The sequence below is a fragment of the Leptosomus discolor genome, chromosome 14, assembly GCF_034619465.1.
Source record: "Leptosomus discolor isolate bLepDis1 chromosome 14, bLepDis1.hap2, whole genome shotgun sequence".
Classification (NCBI taxonomy): domain Eukaryota; kingdom Metazoa; phylum Chordata; class Aves; order Leptosomiformes; family Leptosomidae; genus Leptosomus; species Leptosomus discolor.
Genome location: NC_141404.1, coordinates 18,528,104 through 18,554,513, shown reverse-complemented (window position 1 = coordinate 18,554,513; position 26,410 = coordinate 18,528,104). Strand labels below are relative to the sequence as shown.

General features: G+C 46.6%; 1 protein-coding gene across 1 annotated transcript in view; it reads left to right on the top strand.

The window, feature by feature from the left end:
• Positions 1 to 7,274: 7,274 nt before the first annotated feature.
• Positions 7,275 to 26,410, top strand: part of SYT17 (synaptotagmin 17) — a 39,951-nt gene continuing 20,815 nt past the window's right edge. The window contains exons 1-5 of the mRNA XM_086473109.1: positions 7,275 to 7,289; positions 10,720 to 10,737; positions 12,123 to 12,271; positions 17,362 to 17,510; positions 17,939 to 18,558. Coding sequence (XP_086329235.1) covers positions 7,275 to 7,289; positions 10,720 to 10,737; positions 12,123 to 12,271; positions 17,362 to 17,510; positions 17,939 to 18,558 — 951 coding nt within the window. The remainder of the gene's footprint in view (positions 7,290 to 10,719; positions 10,738 to 12,122; positions 12,272 to 17,361; positions 17,511 to 17,938; positions 18,559 to 26,410) is intronic.

Here is a 26,410-nt window from a genome sequence, read left to right as displayed (position 1 = left end):
ACATAACATGCTGCTACCTATATAATATAGGGAGCAAACCAGAGATCAAACATGTTACCATCTAATCTGTAAGAACAGGTTTCTTCAGACACCTAGGGGAATGCCCGGCAGCAAGGGGGAATTTTATCACCTGGATTTGAGCAGACTTTTGCGTATCAGGTTGATTTGGTCTGTGATGAAGAGAGCTTTGCCTTCCAAGTACAGCTCTGAGGCACAGTGTGTGGTGCTGTGTGTAGTGATTTCTGTTTGTGTTAATGTCCAGGAAAGAGATTCCTTGTGAGAAGGAAATTTTAATTTGGAAAGGATTCGGTTCATTATATTGGCTGCATTTAGCTGCATTTGCAGCCTCCCACTTCGGCAGAGCTGTGTCCTAGTGAAAACACTGCAAGGTAAACATATAGGGATGGGGAGGGAGGAAAAAGAATCAAACAGAAACAAACGGGTGAAAGTGAGGTCCCTACTAGGCAGAAATATTCAGTAATTCCACTTACTTCTCAGCTGCAGCATTGCAGTGCTTTAGAATGAAAATTACCCCTTAAACCCACCAAGTTTAGCTCTACTGTGTGATACAGTATTTTGCACATCTGCTTAATGAGATGGGAAAACCAGATGTAACGGTCTCTGCTGCTGGGAGAGGACAATTGGAAATGGAGCCTTTTATAACAAAAATAGTCCTGCCCTTTTGAACCTGTTGAATTCTGAAGTTGACATGGGCATATTTTTGCAAATGATGATTTGGTATTTGCAGCTGAATGATCCTAAACCCATTTTCGTAGCTGTTCCTTCGCAGCTCAGAAGTGGGTTTTATTGCTGTTGATACTGTTTTTTTCCAAAAGCTCTAAGCAATCTCTATTTTTCTTTTGTGGCCATTTGTTTCATAATTTAAAAGCTTTTCTCTTACCAGCCGTATTTAAATGTTTTTGGATAACTTTTGCTACATTTTACAGCTGCACAGCCCCAGGGCTCAGTAGTAAGGCCTTGCTGATTTAGTTGAAGAACGCATGCTTGACCACATCTGTTTCTGTGTTAGCTTACATCTTTAGGCCACTGCTGGAAAAGAGAAAACTGTAAATGCTAGCTCCTCCCCATCCTCTTTCTAGGTTTGATTTAGTTTTTAATGTTCAGATGAATAGGAAAGGAGTATTTAAAATTGTGACTTATTAAATTGGTATGAATCAAATGAGAACAGTTGTAGCACAGTTATTCGAACAACTTCCAGGGGATGAGACTGTTCTAAAATGGCATCTGTGAGTTTGTAACGCAACCTAAGCTCTCAGCCTTTATCTTACAATTTTGTCCTTGAGTCTCAGAGAGATGACCTTGAGTGAGTGTGAGACTGAGTTTGCCTTATTCTATAAAATCCTACATGCTGACGTTTTTAGAAGATACCCTCTGACTTTTTAAGGTGGGCACTGGAATCCTGAGTATCTTTATCTTTAAAATTGTGTCATTTTGGACACCTGGGTTCTGTCCCCCATTTGCTGAGCCCCCCTCACTGGCATCATGCTGCATCCCCCGGGGCTTGGGAAGTCATGCCTGCAGCTCCCATCCAGCTCCTCTTCCAGGCCCTTTTGGTAGGAATGACTCTTGTTCTTCTGAATTTGCCTTCCTGAGAAATGGAGATAATATTTCTCGGCTTCAGAACGGCTGATGTTGCTCGTTTCTCAGTCATTAGATTAAAACAAATACTAAGTAGAAGTTTTCTTTAAAAATAGAGCTCACTTCCTTAGGAATTTGCTTCAGTGGGGACTACAAGATACTCTCTCTGTAATGATTTATATTACAAAAATAGCTCTGTCCTATGTCTGCAAACGAAATGTGAGCCTGGAAAAGAAATCTAGCAGCTAACTCCTCAGCCCTACAGCTTGAATAAACCAGTCATAAACAAAATGAATTACAAAAGCAACAGAAAAACTGAACTTCCCTATAAATACCATGTTCTCTCCTCGGAAGTCTGAAAATACTCCTGGCTTTTTAGCATGACCCAAAGCATACCGTATCCAAGCTTTTTTGGCCTCGATGCAAGGAGTGAGTTCCAAAGCAGAAGAGCCCTGGCAGCGCTGTGCCTCATCCAGGGGACTCTCCCACTGCTGAAATTGCACCAAGTCAGGGGGGACCCTGTGAGCAAGCGAGTCACAGGCCACAGAGGCCCTGTCTTTATTGCAAAATTAGGTCGTTGAAAGAACATGACCTCAAATTCATATTTACACATGTGACCTAGCAGTCACCATCTGCCTTCAACACCGTCAGCTGGTGACACTCAGCTCGCACATAGTGACACTGCGTGAAGCTGCTGAGGGCTCTGCTACGACGGGACTACTGCTGAGATGTGGCCAGCGTGTTGGAACGGAGCATGACTTAACTGGGCGGTGACAGCTCCCTCCAGGGACAGGTTTCCTCCGAGCAGGAGCTTGGATTCGAGTGCTTGATACAATAATATGCAGTGCCTGCTTCCTCGGAGGCTGCGTGCCCTTTGGCTGTGGTTTTTATCTCTGTTTACTATAGAAATAGCTTTAGCAGATTATGCTGCGTCATTCAGTTCCCTGCCAGAACGTATGTTAAAGACAAAATAGAAAGTGTGTGAGCGCAAGAGAGAAGCTGTAATTTTTATGGCATAAACAAGGCCATTATAAATTATATGAGGCAATGGGGATCCGAGGACTTTAGATCAAATTTAGCCACTTTTTCTGGAGACTTAAGAAAAGAGAAAAATGTGCTTTTACTGATATTGCCAATTAGGGAGCTGCCAGGTGGCCGGTTAATAACCAGATGCGCCACAGAAGATGCAACATCAGCAAAGGCTGTTTCTGAGGTGAAGCAGAGGACTGCTTTCCAGGGCACAGCAACAAACCAGGGGAGCACCAGCAGTTTCCTCCTGGCTGCAGGCATGAGTCAGGTATGGGGGATGTGTCAAGAAGGAGATCCTGGGGCAGGCAATGTCAGACCAGAAAGGGATAAGAGCTTAAGAAAATTGCAGAGAAGGAGGAGCGGAATGCAATGAAATTGAAGAACAGTTGGCTATCGAAAATGCAGAAGCCTGGAAATGGCATCTTGGCTTCAAATTGGACAGATTCACAGGTACCCATGGAGTTGATGGGCTAATTTAGAGGCAGCTGAGACCAAAGGCTGGATGAGTCATGGAACTGGGTTGTCACACCTTCCCCTTTTGTCACTAGCTGGAATCTGTGTCTGTCACACTGATGTCAGCCCAGTTCCTGCTGGAAACTGCATCATCGCTGGCACAAGACCCACTGCTACGACCCTCGCGTGCCTCAGCAGGCCAGAGCTTGCAGTGGAGTCTCTGGGGGCCCAGGCTTCTTGCTGACCCCTGGAGCACACCAGGAATGATCCGGGAGAAGGGGATCACCTTTCCCTACTCCAAACAAAGCTGTCTGGGCACACTGCTACGTTGGAATTTGGGAGAAGGGATTGAAGGGATCAGCACACGAGCTTGGGCAGCAGGCAGCAGGCAGCAAGGTTTAGCTTGCACCTTTGCCGTCAGCAGGAAGCAGAACTCAGCTCAGGTCACTTCAGGCATTTTCTACACTTGTAACTAAGCACAACACAGACCCTGACACAGTCAGTCCTAGAGCTAGAGTAAATACAGGTTCCTACGGCAAAGTCAAAGCTAATCCTTTCTGCTCAAAGACTGTGAGGTGTGGGGCCAGCAAGGCAGAGCTGTCCTGCCCCAGGGCAAACTGTCACTCTCACCTGCACTGTGTGTCTGGTCTGTGCTGGGACGCAGCTGTGGGTAAAAGCAGAGGAGTAGAGTTTGCTGCTTTCTACTTTGACAGCTGGGGTATATCTTCTTCTCAGAGCCTGGCTTGTACTCCCAAATAGTATTGGGGTATTTACCCAGTTTTTCACCCTGCTGTGTGCTACTCCACTGCTGAAGGTTGCTGTGTCAGTGGCCACTGGCCCTTTGTCTCTCCTGGGTGCAAGTTGTAGGGGACAGTCCTGCTCCCATTTATCCAGAACTTCTTGAATAAAACCTCATGGACTTGCCTCTTCAGGGTACAAACCCAAGGCAGAAAAAAGCCTGAAAAACCACAGAGGGAAACTGCCTTTCCATGAAACCTGCAAGGAGGCAAGCTTGTGGCTAGAGATGGCTGTGGAAGAGTGAATCGAAGGTAACTTTGTTGGAGGGATGATGCTGTGGGGGAACAAAGCTAGTCGTGTAATGATGAGCAAAGCTGGACCTTTATGGGCTGCTGCCAGTAGTGGGGAAGCACTGGCTACGATGGCTTGCCATTTATAAAAACATCTGGTGATAAGAAGCTTATTTTTAGGTGGGGTGGTAGCTGGCTATTCCAGCAGGCTCAAGTGACGATGATAAGGATTTGGCATATGAACAGCAGAGTAAGACATCTCATCTTGCACCGCCACTTTTCTCCTCGCTTTCCCTGTTGCAGCAGAAAGCACTACCAATTGCTTTAGGAGGATTCAAATGAAAATCCTTTGAAATAGCCATCAGGTTTCTTTCCTTGCCTTTCTTTCTCCACTTTTTCAGAGTGATGCTCTTCTCTCTTAACTTTAAGGCGTGAAGCAGCTGAAAGTCTTTGACTAGGGTTTGGAAGATACATGCAGGCATGGCATTTTGAATACCAGCAGCCCTGGTTCTGGTTTGTCTGAGAAGCTGCTGAAGTGATTTGCTGTGCTGGAGGTAGATTTTGCTACCTACTGGGCTGGTTGCAGTGATTCAAGTGCATGCTCTGGATGTAGCTGATGTTATTCCCAGTGTGTATTAGTATCAGCAAGAATAGAAATCTATCATAAAATCAGATTCTGCAAAAGCAGTGTTAATTTCCTTGTTTTCTGCATAGAAATTTTGCATTTGCAGGCCTCGCCATCTGCGCTGCAGCCATTACATGTGGGAAGTATGGAATGTGTCTTATCAGACACAGAGCGTGCACAGCAAAGGACATCCTAAGGTTATGTTGTCATCATGTCAAATGGGTCTGTTTATTCTGAGTGCTGTAGAAGCAGAGCTTAATCAGAGCATCAGCCATATGCAGATTTGAAATTAGATTTTACAGTAACCACCTGTCTGCTGTTTCAAATCCATCGTATTCTTTGGGTTAGAGCTGTGTTTGCTTAGCAAATATATGTGCTGGGAGAATGTGATCTAAATGCCTTCATGCAACAGTGTAAAAGGTACTTAAATGCATGTACGTGTATGAGCGTGCAAGGGAAGCACATGTATTTTACGGCTTTGTGCTACAGTCTGCTACTAAAGCATGTGGAGGGGAAACAGAGGCATTTTTCCATGTAAAAATCAATAGTATTAGTGAACTTCCTTATAAAACTTCTTTTGCTCTTCTTTTTGGGTTCATAATGCTTATATGTCAGCCAAAAAACATCAGTGACAACTGATGCAGCATTTGATCTTTCTCTGCCCTAAATGCTGTTAAAGGAGCACGTAATGTTTATATAGTGAGGCATGCCATGTTTTTTGTGACTCACAGCATTCTGCCTTTAAGGAGTCAAAAAAATCTGTCTGAAAAGTTTAAGCCTCTCTGCACTATGTTACAACACGGGGAAAAAAAAAATAAATCCATGTGTTCACTTATTGCAAGCTGTATCAAGGCAGTGGTGAGTCAAGATGAAAAGAGCAACAATATTCAAAGTAAAGGCTGACATTTTAAACACTGGCACTTGGGAAGCAGTGGAATTAAAAAGAACTGCAGAGCAAAAATTGACAAACAACTTGTACCACGGTTTAATCATATGCTTAAAACTACCAGAAACAAGTAAGTGCTACAGTTTTTTTTTATTGCTTGTCTCCACTGCGGTAATTATTCTTCTAAAGCAGTAGCTGCTCTCCCTGGGGAAAAAGAGAATTTATTTTTTTTAATTCAGAGTATGGGCCTTCCCACGGAAGTCAACAGGAGTTTTTCATTGAATTGAATGAGAACATAAATGGGCCATTAAATGAGATCAGTAATGCAAGAGCTTTCCAAAGCCAGCCTGCCCCAGCAGCTCCCTCCTTACCACAAGGAGCAGTAGTGACCAGTGTTTTTAGGCTGTCTAACGTCTGAAGCTGTACATATCGCCTTCTCCAGAGCAGGGAGCACCATTCCAGTGTTTTTTACCATTCCCACAGTAAACTGAAATGTGACGGGGTGGTCGTGAGTCAGGGAAGCACCCTGTAGCATGCAACTGCCGACTGTCCAGCTGTGCTGAGCTGAAAGCCCCTGCCTCTATCCAGGGTTTGGTGTAAATCCATGTGCCAGGATAGTGCCAGGAGCACAGCCAGAGAGCTTCCTCTGAAACCAAGGGCAGAAGGCTTTTTTACAGCCGCATGTTGGGAAGCCTTTAATTTGTGTGGTACCAAGGTGGTGTTCAAGAGGAACAACCCTAAATCTCCACCTTTCCTGTGCTTTCCAAGAGTTTGACCTCAGAAGAGCGCTTTCCTACTTGGGTTCTCCAGGTCCAACCACCCACATGGCGGGATTTGCCCGTTGCTGGACCACATCCCCTCCTGCCCTGCCTCTTCCTAGGACCCGATGTGTCAGCACAGGGACATGAAGCCAAGCTCAGTGTGGTCTGTGGGTTAAAAGCTCGCTCCTTACTCTGGCTTCTCATCTTTGCCCGGGAAGATGCGAGTACGTACGTTTTTGTTCATTCAAGCTCATAAAACAACCGCATCCTTGTGGAAACTCAGGTGTGTTTAGAGCATCTTCTCACACAGCGAACTCTTTGGAGGAAAACGCCGCTATAAAAAGCTCTTTACCAAGGCCACCACTCTCACACCAGCTGCCGCCGCTCCACACGTACGTGCCTCTGCTGCTACCGACCCTTTCCGCGCTGCCGGCGGCTCTGCGGGGCCGTGCCGTGCCGTGCCGTGCCGCCCCCGGCTGTGTCCCCCGGGGGCCAGGAGGGGTTTCCAGCCCTGAATTTCCGCGCCGGGCCCTCTGGAGGTCAGTGTTCGCCCGCGCTGCAGCGGACCTGTTGCAGCCCCGCGGAGGGTCCGCGGGCAGGGCAGGGCAGGGCCGGGCCGGGCAGGAGCCTCCCTGCTCGGAGCCTCCGCCAGCCCCCTCGGAGCGCGAACCCCACGCGGGTTTGATCGGCCGAGGGGGGCGGCGGGTCTCCTCGCCCTGACGGCGCCCCCTGCCCCCGCGGTGCCTGCGCGGCCGCGGACCGCTGCAGCCGCTCCCCCCCCCCCCCCCGCCCGGGGCGGTGCCGCACCGCGGGGCGTATTGCGGCGCAGCGGGCGCGGGTGGAGCGGCGCGGCGGGAGGCGCCGTGCGCGCCCCGCGGTGCGCCCCGCGGAAGATGGCGTACATCCAGGTGGGTGCGGAGCGGCGGCGCTGCGGGCCCCCGGGAGATCCGCGTCCCTGGCGGGCGGGGGTTTGTCTGGGGCGTGTGCGGGGGCACCCCCTGCTCCGTCTGCGAGACCGGTGCCGCGGCGGGGCCCTCCCGCTCTCCTTGCCCGGTGCGGGTGCGCAACTTTGGGTTAACTTCTGGGGAGGAGTTGCCGGCGGCGGCGGCAGCCCCCGGCGAGGGGGGCAGGCGGGGCCGGGGCAGGAGCAGCAGCGGGGCTTGCAGCCTGTTGGCGAGGAGCCGGGGTAGGAGCGGGGGGCGGTGGGCAGTCCCCGGCCCTCGCTCTTCTCTGCCGGCGGGAGTGGGGTGGCCCCAGGTGCGTGCGAGCCCGGCCCAACCCCGCACAAGGACTTCTTGGAGGGAGGAGGGTCCTAAACCCCGCGGGCAGGTTGAGATGCGCTGGGGGCTTCATCGGCCGCTCCAGCCTGGGCACAGCCCGGCGGTGGGGGGGGGGGGGCACAGGCGCCCAGGGCTGCGGCGAGCCCCAGCCCTCGGCGTGATGGATGGGACACCCCTCACCCCCCCCACCCCCCACCCCCCAGCAGTGCGAGGCTGAATTACATTTTGGGCTGGTTTAAACCCCTGATCGGTTTTCCCCCACGGCCCTGCAGTTCCCACCTGCCTGTTCTCCATCTGTATCTCCGAAGGCTGCCGCCCGGTTTTGGGAAAAACCCGAGCGGAGCTTTTACCGCCGCTCGGGGAGTCCGGGCGTTGGGGCGTTGACAGACACCCGCTATCAACGCCGCCCATGACCCCCCGTCTCCCGGGGCCCGCGTCCACCGCCAGCCGCCCTACCGTGCCCTCGCGGCCCCCTCCCGCCGGGGCAGAGCCGCCGCCGCGCCCGGCGGGGGGAAGCGGGGAGCGAGGGGCGCTGCCCCCGAGGGGTCGGGCTGGAGCCGGCCGCGGGCGAGCCCCGCCGGGGGCGGTGTGCGGCCGGGTGGTGCGGGGCTCCCGGGGCCCCTCGGCTCGGCGGGGGTCTCGGGTGGGGCCGGGCGGGCCCTCCGTAGGGGCCCCCGTGTGCGAGGGGGAGGTAGGTGGGTGGGGACGAGGGCAGCAGGGACACCCCGTTATCCCCACGCTGTGGTGTTAATCACGTTGGGGTGGTGGGGGCCGCCCACGGATGTGTGGCTGGGGGAGCACGCACTGTCCTTACACTGTGGTGGGGCTTGTGAGCCTTCCCTAGGGGTGTAAGTGCGGGGTCACAACAGGGTCTGTCACCAGTGGGGACTCCACCCTGCTGCAGCGTCCCTGGGGACACTGCCATGGCAGGTTGTGGTGGCTGGTCTGTTGACCCGGTTGTGATCGGTGGCTGTGCTGGCTTGGTGCAGGCGACCCTCCACGAGCTCAGGCAGACTGGGGGGACTGGGACCCTGTGGCAAGGTGTGAAGTGGAGGTGCAGCCCTGCATCGCACCCAGCGCCAGGCAAGGATGCACCTGTGACAGTCACGGTTGGCCCCTGATGAGGGTTCTCTTGTGGCTGGAGGCTCCCAGCTGGGTTCTTCTCTGCTTGGCTGACTTGGGACGACATGGTGCCTCCCCGGCCCTGGGGGCTGACCCCTTCTCCTGGGGGTGCTGAGTGTGTCGCAGCACCTTTGCTCCCTGGGATCCCCCAGTGCCTGCTAGCTGGTGCATCCTTCCCCAGCCCTGGCCCTCCTGCCCGGTGTGAGCAAGGTGGATGAACACAGCTGCTTGTGTTTGCTTTCCTTCCATGGGCCCCTGCATTTAAGCCCTGTATGGCACTGGTTACTTGTTTACCTCTTCTGCACTGTAATATTTAGTTCTTATTTCTGTCCTCCTATTTCCTCATGGAGATTTGTGGGTGCCCACAGACTCACGTTGTTACGATGCCTGTGAGACCGCTGCATGTGCCCTTGGGGCTGGCGGCACACAGGTGTGGTTTCGCATCACCGGTGGCTGATGGTGACCAGGAGGCTGTTTGACACAAGCCTACCGTGTGTCCCCACGGGCTGTTCGGAAGTGCCACTTCCTTCACACAGCACGTGCTGTGGCATTCGATCGTGTGGCACAGATCCAGCCACTTCGTTTTAGAGCGATTTAAATATTCTTGTTTCAGCTTTGCTGAACCACTGTAGCTTTGGCTGCTGTGCTTTGGCTGCAACTTTGCATTAATAAGGAATGATAATGCCCTTTAAACCATTCAGAATTTTCTTAAACAGTTGGTCCATGGGTATCTGGTAATCATGTCTTGTCACATTGTACTGCAGTATTTCCCATCTCTTAATTTGTGCTTCTAACAAGTGATGGCCTTTTCACCAAGCACTGGTTTTGGAGAAGTTTAAAAAACAGACTTGTGCTGAAACGTGGTCCATGGGAGAGTTCTTGGAACTAAAGGCACCTTCTGTGTCCCAGCTTCTTCAGGAAAAGCTGCTTTTGTCCCTGTAATGGACATAAAGCTAGAAATCAGTTTCTATGTGTGGAAGAGTAGAGAAGAGTGGGGTTATTTTTTTGTGTATTTTGTGGTTTTGTGTTGGTGTGGTTATTTGTTTTGGGATTCCCCCTATAGAAAGACAGCCAGGACAATTAGGAAACTCATGGACATTATCAAGGGAAAGCGATAGGAAGGACATTTCAGCAGGCATCTGAAATGCTACTAAGTCTCCAGTTATACATGAAGTGGGTCAAGTATCCAATCCAAGGGTGGCTTTGTGAATAAAACACTGGCTTGCGATGATTTCTTCCTTTGCTGTAGATTTTCTCTGTGACTTGACGGAAGTGGCTGCAGTGCAGATTTTCAAACTGGAGTGTGTGGCTCAAGTTTTAAGCACTTAACTTCTACTTTTTGTGTTCTTCAAGTCACATCTGAGGATGAGACTGAAGATGCCCGGCTAGCTCAAGTGATGTGTACATAATGGAGAGTATGCTGAGTCTGTGCCCCTTCCTAGAAACATCATTTTCTATGAGTTGGCATTGAAACTATGTTTATATGGGCTGAATCTGGAGGAAAGCCTTTTTTCCCCACTGTGGCATGTAACTGGAAAATTTGGATATTGTTTGCTGTGAATAGCAACTAGTTGCTGCAGTTAGAGACAGGTTATTAAAGAAAAGAAAATAAGTGGTTGTGTGTGATACCCCATTAGCAAGGGGCAATGAGTAGGATTTTCATGCACCAGGATGCGTTTGGGAATTTTGCTTCTGGGGAAGGAGGAGCAGAAGGAGCCTGGTGGGGAAGGACTGGAAGCAGCAGAAGCTGATGCCCGGTCAGGAGACCTTTCCTTCCTCTGACATCTGTCAGGTACTGTCTTGCCAGAAATTCAAGCTCATCCCAGGCCAGGGCATGTCATGGCAGAAAATTTAAAGTTATTTGAGCATTGCTAACCTGTTTTTGTCTTTTTCATTTTGTTCCCCTTTGCTTCATCCTGGATGTCTAAAAGGACAGTTGGAACCAATAAATGAGGTGAGTTAATCTGATGATTCACTCTCCACTCTGTCTCCTCGCTCCATCCTAAGGGGATTGCTTCGTATTTTCTGACTCCTTACCGATGTCCTAGATAGAAGTAATGCACCACATTTTGGGCTGGTAATTTTTTTTTTTTTTTTTTTTTTTGCAATATTCACAATTTGTTTATGGAAAAAACTCTGTTTTACTGGGGCAAAAAAGAAACATTCCTGTGGAGTCTTCTCTGCCGATCTGCGTTCCTCAGAGGAAACCCCTTTGTGCAGTGTGATAGTGCCCTTGTATCTATGTATGTATGAATACTGAAAATTCATTAAGTATTTTTGGGGGATATCTATGGAGAAAATCTCACATGCTTTATTTCTTCAGCTTCTTTGGAACATTTCAAGGTCACATACAATCGTAAAGCGATTTGACCCTGGATGTACACGTGCTGTGCTCTTGCAGCTGCATGTCTGCCCCCTTGACTACAGAGCGATGCCCTTTATTAGCAGTGCCCTTGTGCTGCTTGATGGGCCATCTTATGAGCTGCAGAAGTTCGAGCTGATGTGCGTGGGAAATGAGCTAAGGTTTGTCTTTCTGCTCCTCATGAGGCAAGCAGAGCTTTGAAGTGGAGGGACGGCTGTAGGGATGGCATGGAAATGGGGCAGCAGCCTGTTACCCCTCCGATTGGGTGCTCACACCCCATGGTGTAACAGCAGAGAAGCACTGTTACAGGTGATGCTACTAAATGCCACCATGGAAACCTAAGGAATGAAATACTTTTCTGGGTCAAGTAACTTCTTTAAAAAAATTATTGAAGGTTCTTCGTTAAATTGATCATCATAGCAGAGGAATGAGAATAGTGTGCTTTTGCTAAGCCATTTTAGTGGCAAGTTTGTTGGGCTGTAATGCTGTATGTGTATGGATCATACAAATACTGTGTACTGATACCTCTGCAGGGATGAAGTGTGTTCGTATTGCTGTGTTAATTAAATAGACTCTTGCCAGATTAAATCGGAGCTTTCACTTACTTTCTGTTTTTAATTCCTTCTGTTGTACATTTGCTGATCTATTAGTTTGTTGATGTGTGTGAAAGAATAAGCATGTTTCCACTCTAGCATATTGCTATGCCATGTTTTGTAAATCACCCTCTTGCCAACCTACATAATAATACATTGCTACTAGAGGGAAAATACCTGTGGTGAATGCTTATTTTCCTGCCTTGTTATGGCATCAGTGAAGTTGGGCTGATAACTACATAGCACTTGTCTGTTGATATAGATGGAATAAATATAGTTCTTAATGTTCTGTTGCAGAAGCACAAACATAAATACAGCTGAATGTTATTTCTCAATAGCTATTGATGGGTTGTAATCTTCTACTTTGGTTTCCAATGGCTTCAGGGTCTGCTCGCTAGAATCTCGGATCTCTTGCTGTGCCGGTGGACTTGTAGAAATTGTTGTCAGAAGTGTTTCGACTGTAGCTGTTGTCAAACAAATGAAGATGAAGTTGAAATCCTGGGACCTTTTCCTGCTCAAACTCCATCCTGGCTGTAAGTTTAGATGCACAATTTCCTAGCTTTAACTGAGGAGTAGGGCTGCTCAGCTGTGATGGCGATAGGATATTCAGAGGATGCCATGTAGAAAGGAGGAACCTTCTGTTGAGGGTGGAAACATAGGCCACTCGATGGCAAGGTGAAAAAGGGCAGCCCTGTTGGCTCAAATAGTACAGTTAATCTTTGTAAAACACTTTTCTGATAGGTAAGACAGAAGTTATTTTGTCAGTTAGCACAGCAAGCTGATAGCTGGTTTAGCTGTGCACCCTTTTCTAAAGATGCTTTTCATCTTCAGTCCTGTTTCCTCTTCAAATAGACCTTTGGGAGCACTTCAACTTAGCTGAAATGCTGATGAGGTTTGAAATATTTTCTTATCCTAGCGTGAAGGTGGTTATCATAGAGGGAGTTGAAAGGTGTACCTCATACATGCTGAAAAGGGGAAATTAATTTAAAGTTTCATTTAGCAAGACTTGATCTCCTACGTCATCTTAGTACTCTTCAAGATTTCCTCTTGAATCATTAAAGAACAGCAGCAGCAGTGCCAGGTTTTATCTGGGGCTTTGATTAGTAATTGCAAATCTATTACAAAGTCAGTGAAATCTTCCCTGTTTTACTCTCTCTCACTTGGGAATCTGCAGCACAGAGGTGACCCTGTGGAGGCATTAGTGGAACCAAGAGGTCTCCTCTTTTAGTGGCTGCTCTGTCAGCTGGGCTGGGTTGTCTTCTGTGAGAGCAGCTCATTTGATGGACCCAGCTTCAGTGTGTCCAGAAGCTGTGGCACAGGAGATGCCCATTTAGTGCATCGTGTGATGCTCAGAAGTTGGTACCTGGGCACTGAAACACTCGGTTGATTTTATCTACTCCTATGAGTACCTACTCTTATTCTGTGTCAGGTCTGGAAGGTCCATGTCTTGCTGCTTCATGAGACAAATTGTCTCATGTTTAAATTGTAGTCTTGTCTATATACTCTTTTGAATTCAGGTAGAATAGGATGGTAATTAATACTGAAGCAATAAAAATAGTGATGTTCAAGATGTGTTAGAGTGTTTTTTAAATGTGGAGCAGCACATTTAAGAGTCTGATATATGCCCAGAAATAGATTCACCTGCAATTAATGGGAAATGGAAACAAAATCAATGCTAAATAGGAAAGCATTGTGCACAGGAGAACACAGTGATGAGGCTGCAGTATTAGATGTAGAAAGATTGCTGCAGGAACAATTACATACTTGGGAACAAGTAGACAGGCTTGTGAGAGGGTGCTTCAGAGTTTCTCTGGTGTGCTGAGGAATAGAAGGGACTTCATGTGTGTTTAGGAGTGTGGGGTCATTGTCCCATGGTGTAGTTTTTGACTGCTGGATCTTTCTGTCTGGCTAAAGGGGCATTGTAAGCATTGAAACTCTGTTCTTCCTTTGATCTCAAAACCCAGATGTGTGGTGACTTTGCAGATGGGCTGGACTTTGCCACAGGCAGAGAACATGGAGACCTTTGGACTCATAAAATGCTCTCTCCAGCCTGTATTGTTTTCCCCCAGTCCTGCTGCATCTGAAAGCCTCTACAGTTAACTTACTGGAACGGCTGTAAGCAGAAGACAACACACTCTGGAAAAAAAAAAAAAAAAAGTCCCAGTTTTTCAACCATGTTGCATTTTATGCTGCATCTACTCGTGCTAGCAGCCCTGGGTAGGGTCCCCAGGACCACAGTCTAGGTCATCTTTCCTTCCAGCTTCAGGCGATCTGGTCTCCCTGTTCTGCTGTAGTGCTGAGAGAAGGCGTATTCCCAGAGGTAATGCCTGAGAGGGGCAGCAGGAACCAAAGAGGAGGACACATGAGAGAAGTAGCTTGGCTTTGTGAGGTGGCATGGATGCTGCCGTGCCTTAGATCACTGAAGTTGCCGTCTCCTGTGGCACTGTTGCAAATCCTGTGATCTCTAAGGACGCCTCTTAACGCACCTTGATGTGGAAGGTGGATATCAGGCTTTGATTGCTTGAAAAGGCTGTTGGCTCCTCTTCTTGAGCTGAGATAGATCCAGAGTAGTGCCAAGGAAGATGGTGGTGCTTTAAACTTCCAGGGTGACTTTGTTGGAAAATGGTGAAGGAAGCCAGAAGTGAGTCAAGTGAGGAGGTCAAAGAGAGAAGCAGAGATATGGAGAGGGAAAGGAGCTGAGGGGATGTGACTGAGAGGAATTGGGGAGAAAATGAACCTGTAGAGGAACAAGAGTCTGGAAGACAAAGAGGAAAGGGGAGTAAAAGGCAAGAGACAGAAATGGTGTATTTTGTTTGCTGAGGAATAGGAGCGTCACACTTTTTGTGTGTGCAGGTTTAAGGTGGAAACAATTCCATGCAGCCTCTGCCGGCTGAGAATTCAGCAGCCGAAGATTTCTATTTTCACTGTCTTGATCTTATACTCCTAAATCTCCCTATGTGTTTTTGGAGGTAGGAAACAATGTGTGGAGTTAGATGTGTGAACAGAGTAAGAGTTTGGAATTGGTCTCAGAATAAGGTGTTTAGTGGGTATGTTTTTAAGTGCTCAGAGATCCGTGTATGCCAATTGATCCCTCGTCCTTTTTTCTTTTTTATTTTTGCGAAGGGGGCTTTTGGATTCAGTGGAAACTCCTACAGTGGAAGATGGATTTGACACCACCATATTCTGCATTTAGACGCAGGCATTGAATTTGGGAACAAATCAATTTATTGTATTCCCGGCTTGCGGCCTGAAAGTGTTTTAAAAATAGATCTAGATTTTCAGCTGAGATCTCTCCATCTTGCCACTTCTTCATGGGCCCAGGACACTGGTGTAATGTGGAGTGCAATTTGCTCCTTCCTTATCTCTGCACCATGTCCCCAGGGGAAAACTGCTTTTATGGTCTTCATTGGCCTACTAGCAAACATCTGAATGCTCATACTTAATAATCCATCCTTTATTTTTTGCCCATAGGTTTTCCCTTTGGCAGCTCTGAGACACCTTGTTGTCCTGGAAAATCAGGAGAGGACATTAAAGCTGCAAGTTTAAGCCCTTCCTCTTGGGAGACTGTTGATTTTTCTCACTTTCTGAAGTTTTTACAGTGGCAACTTATTAAAAAAAAAAAAAAAATCTTACTGAAGTGAGTCTAATTGTATTGACCTGAATGCATGGTAGCTTCTTGTTATTTCATGAGGAGCACTTGCATCCTGGTCTTTGAAGAAATGGGCTGGGAACAAGGGTATATGTTGGAGCTGCCCATTATGGAATATTCTACACAAATCCCAGAGATAAACAGTGCACACTCTGTGAGACCGAATTGAAATCAGGATGCGACTTCTCTTCCCGAAGGTTTGGATTAAACAGAAACAGAGCTACTTTAACCAGAGCCAAAGTTTATTTGAGGAAAAATTATTGTGGCTCTAGCAATTTCCTTACTAAAGGTCATCTGTATGTTATTAGCTTACTATTACATTTACTCGTTGTAGAACATCCTTAATGCCTTTCTTCCTGATTCCCTCTTCACCCTGCTTTCTCCTTGTTCTGTGCATTTGCTTCTGAAACACAAGAATATCCAAATGCTACCTATGATGGTGTAGGCCCACATTTAGGCATGAACAAGCTGTTTCTGTTCCAAGTGCTGATTATAGGTCAAACCACATGATTTGGACTACCTTTAGTAGGATGCGGAGTTGTGCAAATATTGTCTGTCACTTTTAGCATAGGGCTTGGTTTTAACACGTTACTTTTATTTTAATGTGGATGAGTTGTGTGACTCTGAACTGGTGAGGTTTGCGTGGATACTGCCGTGAACTTTGTGTGTTTGGATAAGAATTTCCAGTTTAAATCTATTTTATACTGGGGGGGAGCTTTTATGTGAGTTTACTGCTTTTTGCAGAACATATTTATTGCTCTACTCCAGTCATTGGTTACTAAAGCAAATGATTCAACATATTCGTTTATACCCATCTGAGCCATGCATGTAGAAAGGGTGAATCGGGAGCAAAACTCACACAGTATTCCGCCTTGCTTTGCTCATTTCACACTGATGCTTTCCTTGTGATCTGCTGCTATTTTTTGGAGTACTTTGTCTTGTGGATTAACCAAAAGGCTTATTTTGCATGATGCACTACACATCCTGTACCATTGTGTGATTTCATTTTGATCGGCAGCCACTCCCCTCTGAACATGCAGTTGGAGGCTTTGTCTCCTGTAGTTGTTGAGTTGAAGAGCTCTTGCTCTTCGTTCAATCAAGGCTGGGAGGTCCTGACTGCTTTTGTGAGCCACTGTGGCTGTGACACGTTGAGGTTTTTAACCAGAATGTTGTTTTATATGAAAATGACATATATATGTATATGTATGTATAAAAAACTGAAATGAGAATTACACATGGACTTCTTTATGGTGCCAGTCTTCTGTAGAGTCTTCTTAAAGATGCTACAGCTCTCATCAAAACTTGCTTTGTTGTTTAAATCCTGCCAACCTCCCTGGACCCACCGAGGCCCCTGGGCAGTAAAATTACTGTCTGGTGGGAATCACCTCTGGTTTATAGAATTGGATAAAAAGCAGCCAGTTATTTTAAAAGGCATGAAAATAAATATCTCTTAATGATTTGTGTTTATAAGATTGAGTTTTGAAACCTTAGTGGTGTACCTGCAAAGCAATGTTTTACTGAGAGGTGTGTGGTATGTTTGAGATGTTTGAGCATGGTGGTTTCCCATGCTGGTTCATTCCTGGTGAAGTCTGTGCTTCCAAAGCGTAGCTGTGAATTTACAGCAATAAGCTATTGTTTGGGATTTGTGGGTTTTTGTTTTTTTTTCTCTTCTCTTAAAGACAACTATAATACTTCTGATCAAGATCTGAGTCACACATGCCCATGTGGCCTTGGTCGTGCTCAAATACTGGTATAGCTCTGTTTGAAAGACAGGCAGAAAGATAAAGAATCTGTTTTTTTTCATAGGTGTGAAGTCAGTTGCTCAGCCTTTTGCTTGCCAGATAGATCAGGAGATACCCTGTAGCATCCAAGGGTGTGCACCCAAGATTAGACCCAGAATACTAGAATGCATTTTTATTCTGTATATACTCCTTTTACTGGGTTGAATCACCCAAAGGTCTCTTGTTATAACAGGATAAGCAGCCAAAATGAGGACAAAGATGGAGACTCTGGTAATACAATCAGTGAGCTGCCTCCTGCTCTTCAGAATGTTTCCCCTGACAGAAGGCGGTCGTCTTCAGATGCATCACGGTCCGCTTACAGCCTCACGAGGAGGATTTCAAGTAAGGTCATCCTTCCAACATTAATGTAATTCTTGTGGGGAAGAAAATCAAACTGTAGTGCTTGCTCTTTCATCTTTTAGACAGCAAATCAAGTCAAGTTGAAGGTACATTGATTAAAATCTTATCCTGTTCTGCAGGAACACAGTGGAAGGGGCCAGCCCTGTTTTTCTTGCTGAAGCATGTGCATGGTAATTCCACGTGAAAATGGACGGTGGGGGGAACGTGTAACTGAGCTGGCACTTCAGTGTAACTAAGGGTGCTATTAATTGTTCGCAATGTAAATGTGAAAAGTCCCACTGGGGAGCTTGCCGTGCTGGGCATTGCACAGACACAGAATAGCTGCACCCGAAGAAGAACAAGTTGACTTGTGCCTGTAATGGCTTCAGTTGAATTTCTAACCATTGTATTTGTGCATTTCTCTCGTTTAGGTTTAGAGTCGAGGAGGCCAAGTTCTCCGTTAATTGATATTAAACCTATCGAGTTTGGAATAATAGGAGCTAAGAAAGAAATAGTTCAGCCAACTATCCTGCGAAAAACCTATACCCCAGATGACTATTTTAGAAAATTTGAACCCAGACTGTACTCTCTTGACTCAAATAGTGATGATATGGACTCCTTGACAGATGAGGAGATCTTATCGAAGTATCAGCTGGGCATGCTGCATTTTAGCACGCAGTACGATCTGTTGCATAATTATCTAATAGTGCGAGTGATTGAGGCTAAAGATCTGCCTCCTCCAATTTCTTACGATGGTTCACGGCAAGACATGGCTCACTCCAACCCCTACGTGAAGATCTGCCTTCTTCCTGATCAGAAGAACTCCAAGCAGACCGGAGTGAAACGCAAAACGCAGAACCCGGTTTTTGAAGAGAGGTACACATTTGAAATCCCCTTTTTAGAAGCCCAGAGAAGAACTCTGCTTTTAACCGTAGTGGATTTTGACAAATTCTCACGCCATTGTGTTATTGGCAAAGTGTCAATGCCCTTGAGTGATGTAGACCTTGTGAAAGGCGGACACTGGTGGAAAGCCCTTGTGCCTAGTTCTCAGGTAACAGAATTATTGCCACTATTTTTCTTGCTGTTTTTTTGTGCGGTTCCTTTGCTTGTTGGCAAGTAACGTGGTTTCTAATTAGTCATTGTCATCTTGTTAATACAGTATCTGCTGGGTTGAAATAGTGTGGGCCTATAACCGGTCTTAATAACTAACACTGTGAGGTAGAGGAGTCTTTCATATTTGAAGGAGGTGGCATGACAAAAGATCCTATGTCAGTTTTAATGAGAACAACTCAAGACTGCTTTAGAAGTCTGCACCTTTTGGAAAATCTTGTCACTGTAGTGGCCTGCATCCATTCCCAGACACTGCAATCACACTGTCCCATCTGGGTCACTCCCATGGTTGTTAACATGACTGTGCTTTGGGGACGTGAGGGGAGCCACAGGTGCCAGTTCAGTAATTATTTGATTCAGTAAAGTGTATGGAAGACAAAAATCTCTACAGACTTGTGGCATAATGCATGAGCAAAAACTTGCAAGGTAGTGGTAGATTTATTTTCATCATGTCCCTGAAGGAAATAAATAAACTTGCCATAGATTTTGTCTGATGTAAGCCGCACTTGCATGCATGCAAGTTTGAGCATGTATTTTGGACTAGATTCGACCAACCGATGGGATGGGAAGAGAAGATGCAGAGGGTCTGTGTGCTTCCATGTCTGTTCTCAGGAAAGGGCCCTGGTCAGTGCCACCTCTTTGCCAGCCAGGAAAAGAGCTGTTCAATGGGATGGTCTGGTCTGAGCTTTGTAACCAGGAATGGTTGTTGGCTACCAAATTTACTACTAGCAGTATCATCCACATAGCTAGAGGGGTAGGACCCTGTAAAAAGCCAAGCTGAGAGCATAGCAAATGTTTGTGTTAAGGACAGGAGTACCGCTCAGGGTTGCTATTACAGGGGTGCTTCTTCCAGTTCCTTTCCAGCTCTGGGATTGTGATTTCTAAGTTTTAGGGCCTTTGCTGAAATAAGACCTTGTGTGAAATGGGATGGTTCATATTTTCTTTGATTTATATGTGTTCGTGTGGCATAGCCAGAGGTGTTAGATAAGATGAACAGTAAATCACTGACCTCACTGCTGATTATGGTGTGGGTCTGGGGGTCTGATTTGGAGTGGAAACCTGTGATCAGATGCTTGTGGAATTACAGTCCACTGAGCAGTGGTTATATGTGAAGCCAGCTGGGTCTCTGACTCTGCTTTGCCCCCTCTCTGTGTGCAGAGGGGCTGAGAGCGCTTTTACCTGTTGCTTGGACCTTCTGTAGTGTGTAACGGGGAGGAAGATCAACACACCCCTGATAACTGCAAGAGAACTGACTAGATTTGCTGTAATAGAAGTAGGAGGGTGACGGGATTAGCCTGAGCAATATTCAGGCAAAAAGGAAAGTTTTGAAAGTTGTGCAGAAGTCAAAATCATGGAGTCCCTGAGCGTGTCTTTATGTAGGACATGTCTTCATGTCAGTGGGATCTGCTTTGCTCGGTAGAGTGGCAGTCGGGGGTGAGGGGACAGCTGTGTTACACATGCCTGCAATTTATTTTTTTTTCCTGGTACTAGCATTCGTCGCAGGCTCTGCTTGTGTATCTGAAGACAGAGCTCTCCTCTTTGCATCCTGTTACCCTACTGTGATTCACACCATACAGCCTTGCTCCCCCACCCTTCTTTTGCGTGATAAATACTTCTCTGTATTATGTATCTCTTTATTAGAAACATGGATTCGTTCCACAGCTAATACAGACCTTGATTGGACAAGATCATCTCTGCCTCTGGGTGCCAAGCTTGGAGCCAGCCCTTCCTCCCTCCCTCTCCAAAGTTTCACTGAAAGCTGCTGCTGTTTTCAGCAGTGCTGTCTGCTTCACTGGGATTCCAGATAAATTATTTACGCAGAAATTGGCATTTTGGATATTTATAAAGGAAGGAGGAAACGAGGCTACTCCGTTTGAATGGGCAGGCTTTACCTTACGAGCCTTTTGCATTCATCTGCTTGCTATCATATGGAAAAACTTAATTTAAGCAGAAGTCCTTCACGCCTTGATTCGGAAGGTGCCTTGTTTTGGTCTTTTCATACTTCCATGTTCTTTTTACTTTACCTTACCTTACCTTACCCAGAGGATTGCAACCACAAAGAGAACAACAGTGCTTGTACTAGGACATTCAGGGAGGATGTTTGGTATCATCTTCCCCTGTTTTCTCAGTGATAAGATTTTTAAAGTTCATTGAATAAGGTGTATTTTATCAGTGGTGATTGAAATTAAATTCATTGATCAAAGCGTTAAAATAAATCCTGGAAGAAGTAAAGCAATAAAGCTTATTACTTTGAAAAACTGCATTTTAGTATCTTTCAATAACAGTGATGCTTGTGCTAGAAATTTGTGAGGGTTTTTTTGATTGCTAGTTGGAAGATTCTGCCTGTAGAATGATAGATTTGACGTGTTGACAATTTTTTTTATACTTCCCCCGTTTTTGCTTGATTAGTTGAAGGACAGACAGCCTTTACTAGTTTCCTGTTGGATTGAAGTTGAGTCTACTGGAGTGTACTTTGTGTTGTGAGATCATGATAGATGGGGACAAAAAGTCTAGTGCAATAGCATTTTATTTTGTAGAAGGTGTCCTCGGATTCTGGAGAGCAACGCAAAGCCGCTGTGGTGCAGTTCTGATTGTTAGTTGATGAAAATTTGCCAGGCTGGGTTGGCTGCCCTGGGGCTCTGACCTGGAACAGCAGCTGGCAGAAGCACCTTGCCAACGATAAAGATCGTGTTGGAGAAAATGCTGAAGCAGGTGCTTGGAAAACCAGTAACAGGAGGGAGAGAAAAATAAACAGTCATAGACATGATATGTAAAGATGAAAGACACAAAATACGTGATTTTTTTTTTTTTTTCCTCTTTCTGGCATTTATAGACAGAAACATGATGAGCTGGAGAGACAGAGGAAAAAGAATCCAGATGGCAGGAGCTGTGAAGGTTTTCTTTTCATGGTGGGAGTCGGATGGGGCAAGGTTTGTGGAAGGGCAGAGAAAGTGACCTAAATGGTTATTGGCTAAGATGAACATATGTTTTGCACTTGCTGTATCTGCCTGGAAGCCATTGCCGTAGAGTGTGCTGATAAAGTCAGGTGCTGAGTCCTTGTCCTGCCGTCATGCTGAGCCCCATCAAGCCCAGAGCTGGGATGCTGCCTCAGTACAGGACTATGCCAGCATGAGTGAGCCTTGCTAAAAAAGATGGGGGATGCCAGCAGTCTTTCGGTGCGTGTGGTATTGACGGGGATGAGTGGGTGCTCCCAGGCTGAGGCGTGGTTCACCTTCTGAAGCCAACAACTCCACTGTTGGCTCCACTAGTTGGTTCCACTGCGAGCTGGACTAGGATAAGCTCCTTAGGCCTGGGGATGGGACGTACAGCTACTCAATGGGTGAAAGCCCATCGTCATTTGGCAGAATATCTTCGTTACAACCCCATGGAGTTGCTTGTTAACCAGCAGCCTGAGAACTTACCTTGGGTGTAATGAGGCAGCTTGTGCAGCATCGCTGTGCTCGTTATGTCAGGAATGGGTCATCAGAGAGCCCAAATGTGGGTGAGCAGTGTGCTGTCCTTTCAGCCCAGTGCAATAAACCACTTGATGCGAAGCTTCAGGCAAAAGACTTACCTGGACATAAGTACTTTTTTAGTTTGGATCATGCACTGAGCGCTTAGGGGGATTGAGTCCAAAGCGGAGGCACAGGGGAGCTGCCATCCAGTGTGTCATCAGAGCCAGCAACTAAGCAGAAGAACTTAGTCCTTGTAGAAAATGTCAGTTCAGGTATTGCCAAATTCTTTATCCTTGGTAGTTCTGGGAGCTTTTTTCATGCAGGGTAATTAATGTGTTTCTAAAGTGCAGTAGCTGCTCATGGAGTAGCTCTTCGGTCCAGTCCCCATAGGAACACTCCGTGCTCCTTAAATATCCCCTTATATGCGTGTGGCTTTGCTTAATTACCATGAATGAAGTTGGCAGGCCTTGCTGTAGCTGGGCTCAGATTCGCACATTTTGCCGCTAAGATTAATTCTGAAACACATGTTCAGGACCCCAAGTTTTATTGACATATGATTCATTTCTCTTTTTGCAGATTTGAGTGGGCAGGAATAAATGTTTTAGACCAGCAGTAATGAGAGCTTGGAGATCGTTCTGCAAAAGAAAAAAAACATTGCCTGGTCGTGGTGGGAAAATAGCAAAAAAATTTCTTCTTACCTCAAATTAAGCCATTTTTATAGTACAGGGAATATGTATTGGACTTGCTTTTTAAACTTTGTGCTATGAGTGCACTAGAATGAGCGGTCAGCTTTGTTGTTCCAAATGGTATTTGCTCCACAAATGGAGTAGCTTTGCTATGGCAGCTCTCTGCAATTTTTGATTCCAATTTCAGGGATAAGCCTGCAACAAGTACTGCACTGTCGCTCTTACTGTGCCTTGTTTGGGAAGGAAAAGGGAGAAAGGAATTTGAGACTCAGATAATGACTGATTTCAGAGCATTCCTCTTGGGTGCCATGTCGAGTTCTGCCGTGCGGGGTTATGGCATGTGGCTTGGAGGCCTCAAGTTGTGTGTGTAGCAGGTTTGTTCTTGGTTTGTTCCTTGGCTTATCCATTGCAGCCCTGAGAAGGAGCCATGCTTGGGGAATGTGGATGGTGCCTTGCGTTGGGGAGCGCAGTGTATTGAAAATAATGCTGGTATCCATCTCTCGTACAGGCGTAAAGCGTTGGACAGGCAGAGGCGTGGTTCAGGGAGTTGGCAGAACCGTTGACTTAAGGCTGTGTGCATCGGTGTGGGACGGGGGTCCATGTTTGCGACAGTCATAGGAAATTAAATATGAAAGTGAATGTTGTCAGGGCTTTTTCCTTTTCTTCCTTTTGTTTTACTGTCCAAAAGCGTAGTGGCTGCTTAACTAAAGGAATGGTGCAGGATCACTGATGATGGATGTGGCTTGGTTACATGGGGCTATGCTCGCTCATTAACGGGATGTTAAAATCAGCCTGGCGATTTACCCGTGTCCGGTGGGAGAGATGCCCTGGGCAAAGCCTGGCTGGTGATGGAATGCCACCACCCCGCAGGTCACTGAAGTTGAAGGAACTGTGACAGGATGCCATAATGGGCTCTTGTCCGTCATGACGACATTTTTGGCTCTTAACCTGTGGCTTGTCGTATTTTTGCTTATGACATTCTACCATCTTTGTTTCACTCTCTATCTTTATATTTTCTCCAAATCAGTTCCAGTGGTTTTTTCATCCTTTCTTTTTCTAGACTTTAAACCTCCAGCACTGAGAAATTTTCCTTCTTGATAATTTTATTTTCTCTATCGTTATCTGTCTCTCTTGCTTCCAGCTGTCATCTTGGTCACTTCCCCTCTGTGCTGTTCAATCTTTGCCCTTTCTATGGAGGACCAGGATGCTGTGAGGTGTATTTTGCTGAGGAGGAGCCCAAAGGAGGGGTTGGTGGGGGTTGTGGGCAGGACCTCTCCATAGGAAATCTTCTTCCCAAAGGTCTTTGCACAGGAGAGGCTTTCTCATGGCCATCCAAACTGATGCGAAGCCACTTAAACTTTAGAAGGGATTTTGTGACTCGTTTCATCATACATCTACTCGGCATCTGTTACATAGGTAATTCTGTTCTTATCTATTGGCAAGTATATATTTTTTTTTTCAGGTTCTGGTCCTTAATAGCTTAGCCTTCCCAAAATGATTGCTGTGTGTCACAGGATGCTGTAGAAAGCCCGTTAGAGCAAGCTGTTCTAAACCATCAGTTTTCTAATGTGCCTGGAGGTATCATCACAGATAACCTTGAGGAGGAAAATCAATCTGAAACTTCATTAGGAGCGTTGCATAGATGTCTGTGCTGATGTAATGCGCTCTGTTTCCCGTCGGGAACTGGGAAGGGTTTCAGCTGCAGAATTTTGCTGGTGGTGTAGCAATGCACAGTGAACAGTCATGGCAGGTGAGGGGGGCGCTGTGAGGAACGAATTGCCCTGATCCAAACAAGATGTGCGAATGGCATTAATTAGAAACTCCTCTTCCCTTGAGGTAGCCCCTTTGTGTTTCATAGGTGACAGAAAAGAAAAAAACCCACAAAACTTCTTATGTGTGTCTGGTTCAACCCAGACAGTAACTGCAGAAGGTTCTGGATCACAAGCAAGTCCAAGGCAGCAAATCCAAATGCCTGACTGTGTAATACAGCTGCGGAGAGGAACAGCCAGGAGTGAAATGTCAATCAGAGCTTCAGGAGAGTCTTGGACATTCCAAACTTGGTGTCACTCTGACGCCTCATCAAACAGGAAATTACTTTTCCAAGGCCATCTGGGATCTCGGCAGAAATCAGCGCATCATCAGCATAATAATGGAAACTAAAATGATGCCTTTGCATGGCGGTGCCTGAGGGGCACCTCTGCACACTGCGTTCTGTGAACAAAATATTCAAGGTGAAACCAACGGCATTTTGGTTTCCTGATAAAAAGACCTAGGAAAAGTAAAATTAAGGCGCTTCCTTTCCCTGTGGTGAACAAGGTGCCAATGACACCTCTTGTGCGTAAACTTGCATCCCTCTTCTCAGCTTGGCCTCTATATGAGTCTGAGGTTTGGGGAGGCTCCAGTGTGACAAAAAAAAAGCCGTGCTTCTGTGCCTGCAGTTCCCCAGCAAGATGTATCTTAATGCCATTGCTGATGGAGATGCTTATAAACAAGGTAATGGCCATGGGGGTCAATGGTTATGGCAACACGGAGAGTTTCCAAGGTGCAGGTGAGCTCAGTGGGTCTGTGGGCTGGAGAAACATCCTGGGCAGCTCCTGTGGCCTCATTAGCCACCCGAGACCTCTGTGGCCACTCATCCCTCCCTGACCCGAATCTCCTGCCTGACCCATAAGAAGAAGGGTCCTGTTTCTCCATGTTGCAGTGGACCTCACTGTGCTCCCCAGGTGTCTCTCACGGAGCCAGCGAGTCCGTTAAGCCACAGCTCTGTCTGCATCTTCATCTCTGACACAAACTGTGCCACCAGCATGTCTCATTAGCAAGACTGTCACATCAGCAATGTGGTGTGAGGTTGTCGGGGAAAGCACAGGGAGCGAAAACCTGAGGAGGTATGCCTTGTACCTCGGGCTGCTTGGAACAACCTGTTAATTCCTTGCATGTTTGCTAGTGATGACAGGTGGCCAAAGAACAGGAGAATGCTAGCATGGCACGCAGTGCCGCTCCAATGTGCCGGGGAGGAACGTGTGGTGGCTGCTGGGCACTGATTCATTTTCTCAAATGTGCGACGTCCCCTCAGGCACTGTGGCAGGATTTGAAGCACGTTTCCTAGATCCTTGTGGCTAAGCTAGAAATAATGCATTTATAAGATCAGAAGCCATTCACTGCTTGAGTTAAGTGCCTTGAAAAGGCTGAGTCACTTGTACAGGGAGGTGAGCTATACGGGGATCTGGGTTTCCTTCTGAAAACACCTTTTGTTGTTGCTGCAAACACTGCTGGTGCTCTGCCTGCAACCAGGCTGCTGCTTTCTTGCTGGCTTTGAGCACACCTGTCCTGCCATGGCTTCTGTGAGTTGGATTGCACGTTCCTTCCCTTAAAATAATTAACAGAAATCTGGCATGCCTGAAAAGCATTAAGGGGTAGAAGTGCTGTTGAGATTTGGGAAATTAAGCCTGATCTGAGACTCATTAAAGCTGGTGGTAGTCTGTCTTCTGACTTCGGTGGATCACACTTATGAAGTGTAGTATTTTATAACTCACCTTATTCAAATTTAAGCCCAGATAGTCAAAAAGATTTTTCTGGAGGTGTCAATATCCCTGTTAGGTTAGGTCCTATGGAAAATCAGGGATTTAGCTTTACTTTTATCTATTGAAGGCTT